The sequence below is a fragment of the Notechis scutatus genome, chromosome 5 (assembly GCF_049901735.1).
Source record: "Notechis scutatus isolate UNSWTSFEM ecotype Mainland chromosome 5, rNotScu1.2, whole genome shotgun sequence".
NCBI lineage: Eukaryota > Metazoa > Chordata > Lepidosauria > Squamata > Elapidae > Notechis > Notechis scutatus.
This window is the reverse complement of record NC_142013.1, coordinates 72,299,225-72,313,583: the sequence shown is the minus strand read 5'-3', so window position 1 is coordinate 72,313,583 and position 14,359 is coordinate 72,299,225. Positions and strand designations below refer to the sequence as shown.

The window sequence follows — 14,359 nt, the reverse complement described above, 5'->3', positions numbered from 1 at the left end:
TAATTCAGAAATCGGTGTAAGCTGCAAAGGCCCGCTGGGACAGAAATGACGTTGAACTGAACGTATTGATGCAGATCCCTGTAAAGTTTTGTTTATATTCTGTCTCTAATAGCTTTTGCAGTGCTGTTCATCCAAGCTAAGAAAAGTAGAGAGATATCTCTTAAAAACAAAGGCACTTTCAGTGAAGAACCTAGAAACCTTTTCCTTTTTTGAGCAAGGTACGATACAAAGCTACAAAGCTATTATTGCAGTCAGCATTTTTGGTTGCTTATGATGGTAAATTGGTTGGACCTGCTGTTGGTACCTTTTAACTTGGAACTTTTGGCGCCACGCGGAGCAAGGATTTCCCCCAAATTTGATTTGTCAAAAGACCTACGATTTGTTTGTTTCTCATGGAAATCTCTTCTGGCTTATTAAGACGTGGGACTTCGTCGTTCCGTTCGCTTTTGCCAGCGGGCGTCCCGGTCTGGATTTTTGCTTTATTTGTTTCGACGGTTACTGCTTAGGTTTCTCTCGTCCAAACGCGAGTTTCAGCGAAGTCGGCGTTTATTATTATTTCACTTAGTGCTGGAAGTTACTCATATTTTCATGTAATACAATATCTGCATTTGGGAGAGAGAACGAAAAAAAAAAAGATTAACTCGGGCGGATTGTGGGGGCGGGTCTCCAGTGCAAAACTCTGATCCGCCCCACTCCCACCCGCGCCAAAGCTTATAGATCCCACGGGGCAGAAGCCCAATGCAAACCTCGGGGGGTGAATTTTGTGTCTAGCTGATCCTAGTGGATCCCCCCCCCCAATGTTTTCCCATTTATCTCCTCGCTGGAAAAGCCCCCGGAATAGCTGTGCAACTGGACTAGAAAAACCACCCAGCAGCCCAAGGCAGTAAACGGGGAGGGAGAGAGCGAGAGACATCAGAAGCGATCCTGACCAGCGAACCACCTTTGCCAGGGGCTGCACAACCCTCTCCAGCATGGGGTTATGGTTGCTCGCTTGGGGTACTTGCCTCGCGCTTCCCCAGCTATCCTTCACTGGAAGGGGCAGGTTAGTTGCCGTGTGAGTGTGTGTGTGTGGCGGGGAGGAGGGGGCACGGATTTTCTTCCGGTTCGGCAGCATTCACACGACTCACTGAGTTTAAAATAGCAGCCGCCTATAAGCCTGGAGGTCGTGCGAATCCGGCCAGAAGAGGGGCTGGAGGATTTATTCGCTCGGCTCCACTGCCTTTTCTTGCTTCGCCTTTTCATCAGTCGGGGATGACTCTCATAGGCTTACCTCTCCCTCGGCAGAGCAACTGAGGGACAGGGATGCGGTCTCTGGGAAGTGAAATAAAGTATCTGGGATACTTTACACTTAACTCCCGTGTTGGCGCGGGACGGCAGGAGTCTTATCCAACACAGAGCGACTAGGTTGGGGAATATAGGATGATAGAAAAGTCCTGGGAATATGTGCAGAAAATGTAATATATCCAAGCAACCGCGGCTGATTGACAGCTGAAGTTCGGCTTTTGTCTGGAGAATGTTTCTGAGCATATGGAGAAGGCATTATACAGTAATCATCCCTGAACAACCAAAACCGTCTGGGATGCTGGACTAGGAATTCCTTCTGGAATTGCATTTGAGATAAATCAGGTCTGTCTTTAAAACCAGCTCATAGTTGAAAGGTGCAGGATCCCCACATTAGGATGCAACTGTAAATGGACATTTCCCAGACTTTTAGGATCTCCCCTGCCCCAAACCTGTTGCTTCTTCTTTCCAGAACCCCCCTGCAGGAGAGCTGAGGACTGTTGGTGGAGTGTAAGTATTAGTGCATTTAGGCATTTTGTATTCTTCACTCACTTTCATTCAGCCTAATTTAAATCTGAGTTCAAAGGTACCAAAGCAGTAAATGAATCACACTGACCATTTCTTTCCGAAAGAAAGAAGAATGAGAAAAACCTATGAGTTACATTTGGGACAGAAGTGTGGCTGGCAGAAAAGGGGACATGGGGAGAAATTTCCTATATATCTAGCAGAAGGCTTCTCAATCAGTTGTTAAAGGCATATCAATATTGAATATCATCCTTCCTACTGTGCTTGCAGATGGAAATCCCTTCAAATAGCAACAGTGTGTTTGGGGTTTTTTCTTTTTTACATTTTTTGAAGCATACAATGATTTCATATAAATTTTCATGGCAGAATTGTGAATTGCAATGTTGTTGCACGTATTTAGTGTTCAAGGTGGGTGAGAGTGCACACAAAAATATCCATTCAGTGTACAACACAGTGGCTAATATGAGGATTGGAGTGAGATAAAACTGGTTGGTTGTCACAGTGACATGAAATAGCAAGAATGCTCAGTGGCAGTAAAGATGCTTTGGGAGCCACATAGAAGGTCCTGAGATAAAACCTGATCCCGGTCAAAGATTGCCAAAGTCAGAGACTTTCTGAAGGGTTGATATTAGCTACCCTAAAATCATTTGGCAGTTTCTTAGAAACAGAATAGCTATTTGAATTGAATCAACTTCCTTCCTTCCTTCCTTCCTTCCTTCCTTCCTTCCTTCCTTCCTTCTTTCCTTCCTTCCTGAATAATTTGACCACATGATACCAAAGACTGCTACTTATGAGTAGCAACAGTAGTGATAGATTAGCTTTTGCTGTGGGGGGTGAATTTGTTTGATTCAAATAGCCCACCCAAGAGGAATGCCTGCCTTTTTCTTTTCTAAAAAGATTTATATTGTGTTCTTCAGTTAAAAGGAAAGTTTGTTCATTGGATCTGTGGCTGAATTAATGACATTCATCTTTGGGACATTCCCGTTTTGCTATTATGAAAGTTCATATAAAGTTTACAAAAGCCAATAAGAACTTTTCAGGGTAACTATTCAATGGGAAAGAAGAACTCCAATTAAACAGCATTTCCTCTTAGGAGAGCACCAGAAGAAGACTGGTCCAAATGGAAGAGGAGAGAAGTGACTTAATCTTTTTCTTTTCTTTCATTGATTTCCATCCCTGCAATGAAGTATTTTTAAAATTAGAGATAGTTGCTTCTACCCTGTTGAAAAAGCAGCTACTCAAAGGTGATTTTCAAGTAGAAAATGACCAGAGTTAAACAACAAAAATATCCTTAACTATAATTCCTCTTTTCAGATGTATATCCTATCCAGGTTGCTTTTAACTTAAATAATAAAGAACTTAAATAACAACAAAACTTAAATAACTTTTAGCAACAAAACTTAAATAACTTTTAGCAACAAAACTTAAATAACAACAAAAAACTTAAATAAAATACATAACAATACTCTTTCTAAACCTAATCTCCTGCTTTTTGCATTATTTCACCAAACTTTTTAACAACATATTTAGTTGTAATGTTAAGTTTTGTTAAGTTTCATTTAAATATGCACAGATTGATTTTCCAAGTGTTAACTGGCTTCCAAAATGGCTAAAAAGCATTTTGTTATTACAGCCATGTAATTTGGAATATAGTCCTGGTGTCTTGAATAGATTTCACAGTTTGAAGCACAAGTTGTGATGCTGAAAATGAATTTTGCATGCTAAAAAGTCTTTGTCATTTGTCAAATCCAGCAAAATGAATGTAGGGAAGGCATTATATATATATATTTTAAATACACATTGTTTCAGCATCTTTTACTTAAAAAATACCAGCACTATCAATATGTTATTGCTCCAACATGGATGGTCTGTGAGTACTTGCTTTAAAACTAACTGATTCTGATTTTAAGCAGGATATGGAGGGAAAGGCACACAGAAACTCTGCTCCCTGCTGTTCTTGACATTAGAAAAAAAGTACATCTATTAATCAATAAAAATGAAGCAAGTACTTCCTAAATTGAGGAAGTCTGTTGTGTTCTGTTAAAATATGCAGATTATTATTACTTATAATGGATAAAGTTCAGCTTCAGCAGAATTTCTTATGATGTTATAGCAATATAACCAGACTTCTCAATGGATAGATGGGACATCTGTCCAGAGCATGAGCTTTTGTTAATTCCTTAGCTAGAATTTATGTTCTGTTTTTTGTACATAGGCAGCTGCTGACTGTGAATGAACCTGGGGTCTGTCGTTATGGATCTATGTCTGATTGCTGCTATGGCTGGAAAAGAAATCACAAACAGCGCTGTGAAGGTAACCATACCTACTTTATTGCTCCATTTTTTTTCTATAAAAATATGCCTAAATTTGAATAAATTCAGCTCACTGAGGACCCTGTTTGTCTCGTTGTCAAGTGGACAGTCTATTAGCAGGTTAATTGTCCAAGATTAGAATCATGATGGTGAAACCAACCAAAAAAGAGAGATCAATTTCAAATGGGAACAAATTCCCCCAGTGCACTGATATTGCATGTTACCGATGCTTCCATTCTAAATTTGTGCAAAGATAACTCAGAGGAGAGCACCATTAAAAAGTTGGAAATAATTTCATTTCTGCATGCTTTCTGTACTCTGTTAACCTTTAATACCTGGTCCAAGCCCATAATGGTAGACATTAAGTAAATTCAGTGGAAGATAACTTTTACTTAGGCCACACAGAGTTATTTATAAACAGATGCTTTTCATTAAACAACATAAATTGCCTTCACATTTCCACATAAGTAGAGAATTGATAATTTTGAACTGTTGTAAAAACATTTGAGGATTGTCTGTGCTGGGTCTCTGTTTTAGGCTTCTGGGGAATTAGCTTAACAAAAGCCCATGATTATTTAATGATATCAGTGCTATTATTAATAATAAAAGCATAAATATAGAGAAAGGTTCAAATATTTCTTTGGCTAGATTCTGGCAAGCTACCCAAAGTAATAAAATAGTGACTTTAGGATAATTTATTTCTCAGATGTTACATTTCTTAGATACTGTTTTGAGTAATTTAGAACTGGATTTCCCAATACAGATGAGCAAAGGTTCACATGATAGTTTATATATTTATCAGATGGTTATACAAGGAAGAATACTGCCAAAAAAGTATTTTTCTCTTGAATATCTATTAATGTACGTAGCAGATAGTTGTCATAAGTTAAAGTATTTCCATATGCTGCATGGGGTGATCCTTTATTAATAATGCTTTTTGTTTGTATAAACCTAGTTCAGCTGCTTAAGAATATGGTATGTTGAAAAAGATAACAAATAAAAGTTTTACAAAGCAGCAAGTGAAGCATGAATATTCCTTTTCTTTTTGGACAAAAAGAAAAGAATAATCTACCAGTATTCACTTTTCAAAAGCTTTAAAAATTGTTCTGTCCCCAGATTCCTGGTTTGAGTCAGGTATGATGTTGAACATATGAATTAATATACCAACATTCTTTGGTGTATTTGTTAGCTTTGATCAAGATTTCCTTAAGGTAGGGGTTTTGCTTGTGCTGTTTGTGTAAAATATTGTTAACTAATTTGGAATACAAGATGATTGAAGTCACCAGATAATATTGCTTAATAGATTTCAAAAGAACATAATAATAAGAGACAATTGGTTGAGTTACATTTGGAAAACTTTATAGCTGCCACATATAAAAAACTTTTATGTAATAGCAATAGCACTTAGACTTATATACTGCTTTACAGCCCTCTCTAAGTGATTTACAGAGTCAGCATATTGCCCCCAGTAATCTGGGTCCTCATTTTACCCACCTTGGAAGGATGGAAGGCTGAGTCAACCTTGAGCCTGGTGAGATTCGAACTGCCAAACTGCAAGCAGGCAGCAGAAGTAGCGTGCAGTACTGCACTCTGACCACTCTAACCACTGCACCACCATTACATATTATGAACATAAAGCTCAAATTCTATGTCCAACTATATGACAGATATCGATATGTAAAACATATAGAATTCAGAAAGGAAGTGTAGAAAAATGCTATGTTGTTGAATTGGTCTTGGCTGCGGAGATGACACAGGACCTAAGAAGATATTTTGAGAGAATCACAAGCTTGAAACTGTACCGAGAGGAATAAAGGCAAAAGTGCTTTTGAAACATTTGTTTTCAGGTTCCCTCCTGTTGTATAAATTCATGAATTTCCAGAAAGTATGGTTGGGTTCTGAGCATTACTTCCTCTACTATAGTATGATCTCGCCCCAAAGAAAAGTAGGATATAAAATAACAATTGGAATTCATGAATTGAGAATTATCAGGATTATCAGGCTTGCTTTTGCCAAAGATATTATAAACCCCCTTTGAAAAGACCTACAATAAAAATTAAATTGCATTTAATTATCAAATACCCACCTTTGGCAAGTGTCTTGGCTTAGTTTATATTTTATTCCCATCTATTTCTCCTCTTGTACTTAGCCTTGATGAGGGTTGTAATCATTTACTTCATAGTAATTTATATCTTAAAGTTCTCTAATGCTTAATCAAGTTTGATTCAGAGATATTTTTCAATTTCCTACAGAGGCTAAATGTCTAGAGAATGTTCCCCTGGAAGATGTATGTCCAGACATCAACAAGTAGATTGAGCAGCTGAAAATCAAAACTCTTCTTCTTGTCTATGGATTTTCAGTCATACAGGTTATAGTTGTCTCCAGAATGCTTTTTTCAACAACCGTACTGTTTTCTTAAGGAGGAAGAAGAAGTTTATCATCATCTTTTCCTTCCAATCTGTACCATTCCTTAACTAATATTTATCCTCCTCCTCAGTGGTAGGATTCAAATAGTTTAACAACCAGTTCTCTGCCCTAATGAGTTCTTCCAACAACTAGTTCGCCAAACTGCTCAGAAAGTTAACAACCGGTTATCCCGAAGTGGTACGAACTGGCTGAATCCCATCCCTCCCCCTCCTCCAAAAATTGAATTGTACAAGAAAATCTATAGAAAGAGAGAGTCCTAATATCAGTAGTTTGATATCTACAATAAAGAGCACTTATCAGAAGAACTTGTTGAAACACATCCTTCTCTTAGTATATAAAAACTCAAGGCAATGCTCTATTCTGTTTCCTATTTACAGTTGATATACTGGAATATGGAAAAATCTCTCAACATATTTTTACCATTCATGCTGATCTTTAGTCAATTTGGAGATTTTTTAGTTCAATCAAAGTGAACATTTCAAGCTCCAACTTTTTTACTTTTCTACAATAATCCATGCTATTCTTTCAAACTCTATAAGATATTTGAAATTAATTTCACAAAGAGACTTTGGATTCTGCCTACATGCCCTTTGTCAGCAGGATGACTCTCCAAAAACAAAATGCAAAATGGGGCCAAACTTGGTACTGGGAAAAGCAAGATTGGGTTTGAAAATGGGTTGAATTCAGTTGGAAGCTGCAGGGGAAAAATGAAAAAAAAAATCCCATTAAGTTTCAATGGGACAGGCAGGGGGCAACAGCTTAGAACAGTATTTTTCAACCTTGGCAGCTTCAGGTATGTGGACTTCAATCCCGAAAGTTGAAACCCACACATCTTAAAAATATCAAGGTTGATAAACACTGGCTTTGAATGTTGTTGATTGTTCCACTCCGAGCAATGCTTCTTTCAGAGTGGAACAATTATTAATGCATTGGAAAGGATTTCTGAAGCCAGGATATGCCAACTTTTCTAATTTACTTTAGTGCTACTACATCCAAATCCCTAGAAATTATCTCAAGTTTATTCAGTTTCTGTCTTTATGATTCATTTCTTTTCCCTTTCTCACATTCCTTTCGCAGCTATCTGTGTAGATGGATGCAAATATGGTGAATGTGTGTTGCCAGATACATGTAAGTGTTACCCTGGATACACAGGGAAAACCTGCAACCAAGGTAAACTGATGCTTTTTCTTGTAAACAATATATTTTCAACCAATATAGCCTTTCTACTATTTCATCTATTTAGGATGAGCATTTATAGTAAAAAGTGTGAAATGCAAAGAGAGCTTTTGAATTCCTTTCCTCAGGAGTTTCTTGTCTACTGAATTCTATATCATTTTACTTAGAAATATTGCATAGCTTACCTAGTATTTTATTAAAAATTATAATCAAATGACTGATTAAATTGAATAAGTCAGTGTGGAAGAATAAATGTAGATGTGATAATATAAAGTATAACACTATTAGATGATAGTAGTGTACTATTTTTAATGATCCGTAGATAAACAACACAATGGCATTCAGCCTAAGCGCATTGAGGTGCTCATGGTTGTTAGGAAAACAGTGAGGAAAAGATTCCACCCACCCACCCACCCCACTGCCTGTTATTTCCAGGTTTAGCACTTCTTCTGAATTATTTTCACCTCAGTTTTCACTTTGATATTTAGTATCTTAAACTATCATTTATGTGGCTAGCATTCATTCAGAAAGCAAAATATTACATTTTGTGTGTTTTATTTTATATGCAAGCAAACTGGGCCATCTTCTGATGATTGGAAAACATTCAAATGGGATACACCATCCTGATCCTTCATTCCATGGAGAAAACAGTACAAAACAATAATTTGTATTCAGTCAATGACCAACGAAACAAAAAGATTAAATGAGAAATATCTAATTTTGAAGAATGTTTGCATTAACCATAAGAAAAGTGTGTAGATTATGAAGAAATTAAATTATATCTTTAACCCGGCCCAAAGGATCATACAAAATGTATTCCTCCTATCTTGCAGAGATGCCTGCCTCTAGCAATGTCATTCTCCCATCAGCGACAGCTGTTGGCTTTAACCCCCAAAGCTTCCTGGGCACTTTTGTTGGCACAGGTGCTTGTACTCTTTCTTCTTCAAATATTCTGGGTTGAGTCACATACAAGCTTTCCATTGTAATGCTGCACTTGTACACAGCCCTAAAGCAAAGTTTTTTTTAAAGGTTAGATGGTTCTTCTTTTACCATATGAGATTGTCATTTCTATAATTCTGCTATTTAAAATCTGAGCTTTCTATAATGACTTTGGCTCCTGTATCTAATAGATACATTACATCCAATATGTCTATTCCATGTCAAAAATAAGGCATTATATATTAAGAAATCTGGGCATAGCTAATATTCTTTTTAACATGTCACTATATGCTTAATGAGCTCTTCTAGCTTGCAGAGCCATCAAAACATAGACACAGAGGTTGATGTCATAGACCCTATTCCAGCTGAAATCCTAACAGGATCTATAGCATTGGGGAATGACTGCACTGGAAATTAATTAATGTAACAGATTGCGTTCCCTTCCTCCAAAATCCTGACAAACTCTTTAAGGATAACAGATTCACAAGTGATAAAATCAGCAACAAACACACTGTTTCCCAAAGCTTCCCAGGGTTCTTCCTTGTTTCCAATTCAATCCCCTCTTCCATGACGTTTTTATGAGAGGCAAGAGGTAGTGGTGGGGAGAAGATATGCTGATTGCAGGCACCTTCATTCATATATGTTCAAATCTTCTTTCGGTTCACAATTTTTTGCCTTTGTCTTTATTTTTGCTCTGCTGTGAATTGCATAGCATCCATAAAGGGTGGTCTAGAAATACTGTAAAATTATATAGAGATATAAATATACATGTAGGTGTTTACATGTGTTTGGGATATGTGTATAAATCAACTAAATTATTATATTCCTAATCTTCACTGTCATTATATTGAGTTCTTCACATCTAGTTTTAGCCAAAGAAACATTTGTTTTCAGAAAGTCAGATCATGGATCTTCAAAACAGCATTATGTTTAAGATCTTCCATTCCATTGAGTATGGAGGAAGAGAGATAAACACATTCATAGCTTTGGCTGAATCTCTCTGCAAATTGTTCTGTCAAATACAAGTCTCCTGCAGTGACATTTTACTAGTGCAAATGGGTGTTTTAAATCAAGATCACCAAGCTTACCATTTAAATCAATATATTTAGCATACTATTGAAAAGAAATTATTTAATTTCCATTTTAATATATTTTCTGAATATACTAGCTGAATATACTGTTTGTAATTATAGTTAAACATACTAGTAACATTTTCTGATACAAATTTAAGACTTAAATCACAACCCGATGTATATTTATTTCCCTCCATAGATGTCCAAACTCAATTATTATAATTATTTTTGCAGATATTAATGAATGTGGATTAAAGCCATATGTTTGCAAACACAGATGCATGAACACTCATGGAAGCTACAAATGCTATTGTTTAAATGGGTACATGCTCATGCCAGATGGCACCTGTGCCAGTAAGTGTCAATATTAACTTGAGACTTGGGAGTTAAATCTATGTTGCAGGTATTATGTGAAAATGACTGTGATGGCAGTGTTGGTGCTGTTACAAGTTATTTAATTTGTACCTTTAGGAGGCAAATCACGGACTTATTTCGTTAGTTCTGCTCATTTTCCACTGCTTATAGAGAAATCATGCTATGCTAAATCTGACATTTTAACAGTCTTCAAAAGCATTTCCTGTCAGCTTGAGAGAAGGAAAAAATAAATGTGGGGTTTTGAACATATTTTTAACTATCTGATCTTGCCATTTTTTTCCACTTTAATGTACTTTTACCGTAGAAATGAGAAAAATTAGGAAGGAATAAAGCACAATGTTTGAACCAATTATTGGCTTTTAATAAATTTTGAAAATGAAACATAAGCCAAATAAATGCTCACTAAATTATTTGTGGTACCAACAGGTTTTTATTAGTAATTTTACTTTTATTTTACTTTACTTTTCTTAGATAGTGACAGAAAAGTTGTTTTTTCTCATGGATCTAAATGAAACATGAAACAAAACGCTGCAGGATGAAATATCAGGTGGGCTTTCAAAGGCATGCAGGGGGGAAAAGTATAGAGAGAGATGAGTTGCCATGGCAACCAGGGAATGTTACGATCCCTAATGCTATCTAAATAACATATTGAATGGCTGTAATGTAAAAAAAACTGTATCAACATATCTAATTCAGCGTTAAATTTGAGAAATCATAAAAGCGGCAGTTATACAGATCAGTAAATTCAGTGTAGCAAATAAAGGGGTGACTAAAAATAGCTTTCAAACAGAAAGAACAGAAAAATCTAATAAAATAGCAATAGCTCTTGACTTATATACTGCTTCATAGTGCTTTACAGCCCTCTCTAAGAGGTTTACAGAGTCAGCATATTGCCCCCAAATGATGGAAGGCTGAGTCCACCTTCAGCTGGTCGGGATCAAACTTCTGACAATAAACAGTCAGCCTGCAATTCTGCATTCTAACTACCGTATCACCATGCCATCAAAGCGGTATTCATGTGATGCTATAAAAACAAATCAAAATCAACCTGCAGCAGTTTTCTAGATGGAGCGCTTTGTGCATCTGATGGCATGACAAAAAAAGACTTTATCCTTCAATCTTACTTGCCTAACTTCATGTACAACAACACCGTTCACTGTAAGATTCAGATAATGTGCTTCTGGTACATATCAGGTAAAGTGGTTCAGGTACATAACAATCCATGTAGGATTGGTAGGTCACCACAATTTTGTATTGTGCCTAGAGCCTTCTAGCTATCTAAAAATTAAAAATACCGTTATTTTGAAGCCTTTATCAGTGTGAGCTAACTAACAAAAGTTTGTGTCCTTTTGATAATAGAAATGGCAAGAGTCAAAATAGCAATTAAAAGATGAAATGATGCTGATTTGTGCATCCCAATGTCTTTGTATTAAACAGACTTTAAAATACTCCTTTTAATAAGCATAATTTTCTAAACTAGGTATTTCTAGTTATGTAGGTTTTGACAAATAATATGTTTTAAAAGATTCCAAAACATGCACTATGGTGAATTGCCAGTATGGTTGTGAAGAAGTGAAAGATGATGTGCGATGCTTGTGTCCGTCAAGTGGTCTTCAGTTAGCACCAAATGGAAAAACCTGCATAGGTATGTATGTTGTTTTAATGTTCTTGATATTATTATTCCAAACATTTCTCAAAGTCTGGCATGTGCTTCATATAAACATTGAAGAAATAGCAACTTTAATTCTAGAATAAATATTAAAGAATATCCCTAGCGTGCACATCCCAAGTATATGTAGCATACTGATGCTCTTGGTTGGTGAAATGCAGGCAGCTGTGATGACCCGTAGTCTCTCAAAATAACCCCAAACCCAAAACATACATTAAAGTCTGGTAAGGCCTTCAGCTTAACTTCACTGTTTTATTAGGTACAGTTTAAAGTCACAAAAGTAAATAATGAGGCAAAAAGAAAACCAAAACAAACCGCATTGATGAGAGTTCCGAAGCAAGCCAAGATAACTTATCATAAACTCCAGGAACATAACCGAGGAGAGTCCATGGGAAGAACGCCAGCAAAGATAAACCTCTTTCAAAGTAAACGCTAAACTTTGACTCCAGCAATTCTGACTGCACAGTTCCAAACTTATATACATAGCTCCCAGCTGCAAGTCACGAGGAGGATCATGGTAATCTCCTCTTGAGTAGACCTCGCTTTTCCATCCCTGCGTGACCTAGGATGGATAGGGGATGGGCCTGGATCCTCCTCTGACTGCTCAGCTGGCCTCTGCCCTTCCCCAGCCTCCTCCACCACCTCTGGAGCCACACTCCCACTCCCTGTTGGCTGTTCCTCCTCTTCCTCAGAATCACTCTCTACCAGGGGCATGACACTATCCCCCCCGCAGGGCCTCCTCCCCTGGGACCAGACGGACGAGGACGTTGAGGAAACTGAGCATGAAAGTCCTGCACCAAACGAGGAGCACGAACATCAGTGGCATCGACCCAGGTGAAGTCCTCTGGTCCATAACCTTTCCATGCCACCAAATACTGAAATCAACCTCGCAACTGGCGTGAATCTCAGATGCTATCCACTTCGTACTCCTCCTCTCCTAGAGGGGCTACTGGGGCCAGCTGTGATGGAGCCGGTCTATGCGGACTATCGGCCGAGGCAGGGACTAACAGGGAACAATAAAAAACAGGATGGATACACATGGTCTGTGGCAGGGAGAGACGATAAGCCACAGGTTTGATCACCGCCTCGACCGGAAAAGGTCCCAAGTAACGGTGATCGAGTTTTTTTGATGATCGCATCATTGGTAAGTATCAAGTACAGAGCCAAACCCGATCGCCTATCGCTAAAGGCGAAACATCATGACGATGTCAGTCTGCAAACCGTTTATAGTCTTTCTTGGCTCTCTCTAGTTGATCGCGGACCATGTGGTGCATGGCTTTTAACTCCTGCAAGAACATATCCACTGCCGGAACTGGAGAATCAGATGGGGCTAAAGGGAAAAGTCGTGGATGAAACCCATAGTTAGCAAAGAAAGGGGACACACGGGTGGATGCATGTTGAGCATTGTTATAAGTGAATTCTGCCACCGGCAGCACTTCCACCCAATTGTCTTGAGTATTGCTGAAACAGTGGAGGTACTGCTCCAAAATAGCATTCACTCTCTCTGTCCCCCCATCAGTTTTGGGGTGATGAGCAGACACGCCTGAACCTGCAGTTTCGCGAGTAGGGTCTGCCAGAAGCGTGCCGTAAATTGTACCCCCCGATCTGATACCATGCGGTCTGGTAACCCAGTGGTCCCCAACCTTTTTGTACCAGGGACCGGTTTCAAGCAGAAAATTTTTGCAAGGACCGGGGGGGGGGGGAGGGGGAGAGAAGAGAAGGAGGCTTCACTCTCTCGCTGCTCCACCAGCCGGGGCTTTTCCTGTCGCCGCAGCTATTCCGAGCGCCCGTTTCACCCCACCCGCCCGCCCCGCGCTGCCGCGCTTCAATCCACAGTGTCCCGTTCTGCCTGCCTGCCTGCCTGCCTTAGTTTCTGGTTGTTTGGGAGCAGTTTCAGCTGAGAATAACTATTCGCCTCTTTTACTCAGCCGAAGCTGTTCCGATTCAACCATTAACGAAGGCAGGCAGGCAGGCAGGCAGAACGGAGCACTGGTAAACCCCAGCGCGCACGGCGGCGGGCGGGCGGACGGGGTAGGGGTAGGGGAGAAACGGGTGCTTTGGAGGCGCTGCGGCGACAGGAAAAGCCCCCCCCCCGCTTCTTTGAAGCAGTTTCTTCCTGGGCTGGTGGAGGAGCGAGAGAGCGACTGAGAGAGCTGACCCAGAGAGAAGGACAGGCTTCGGTTGCTTCCTCCCTCCCCTTCTTTCATTTGTGTCCTTGATCCCCGATCCCAGCAGCATTCACCGAAGGTGAAGAAAGCCGCCATTTTTTTTAAAAAAGAAATTCTTTGCGGCCCGGTAGAGAGTGCTCCGCGGCCCGGTACCGGTCCGCGGCCCGGTGGTTGGGGACCCCTGTGGTAACCCATGCAACCAGAAAACATGGGAGATAAACAATTGAGCTGTTATCTTGGCCGATGGAAGACCCGCACACAGAATAAAGTGGGCCATTTTAGTCAACATATCCACCACCACCAAAATGGTTGTGGCACCATTCGATGGTGGTAACTCAACAATGAAATCCAATGAAACTGCCCCCCACAGTCGTTCTGGCATGGGCAAGGGCTGCAAGAGACCAGGGGGCGCAC

The 14,359-nt window shown here is 39.2% G+C and overlaps 1 protein-coding gene across 3 annotated transcripts in view; it reads left to right on the top strand.

The window, feature by feature from the left end:
- The first annotated feature begins 700 nt into the window (after nt 1-700).
- The window catches only part of EGFL6 (EGF like domain multiple 6), a 30,413-nt gene continuing 16,754 nt past the window's right edge, over nt 701-14,359 (top strand). For 2 of the 3 annotated variants that reach the window (XM_087967025.1, XM_087967024.1), the window contains exons 1-5: nt 701-1,042; nt 4,022-4,119; nt 7,623-7,715; nt 9,968-10,087; nt 11,634-11,753. In XM_087967025.1, the coding sequence (XP_087823151.1) occupies nt 972-1,042; nt 4,022-4,119; nt 7,623-7,715; nt 9,968-10,087; nt 11,634-11,753 (502 nt within the window). In that variant the 5' untranslated portion in view covers nt 701-971. Of the gene's footprint in view, nt 1,043-1,095; nt 1,792-4,021; nt 4,120-7,622; nt 7,716-9,967; nt 10,088-11,633; nt 11,754-14,359 lie in introns of those variants that run through there. The other variant, XM_087967026.1, reaches the window with a different exon arrangement.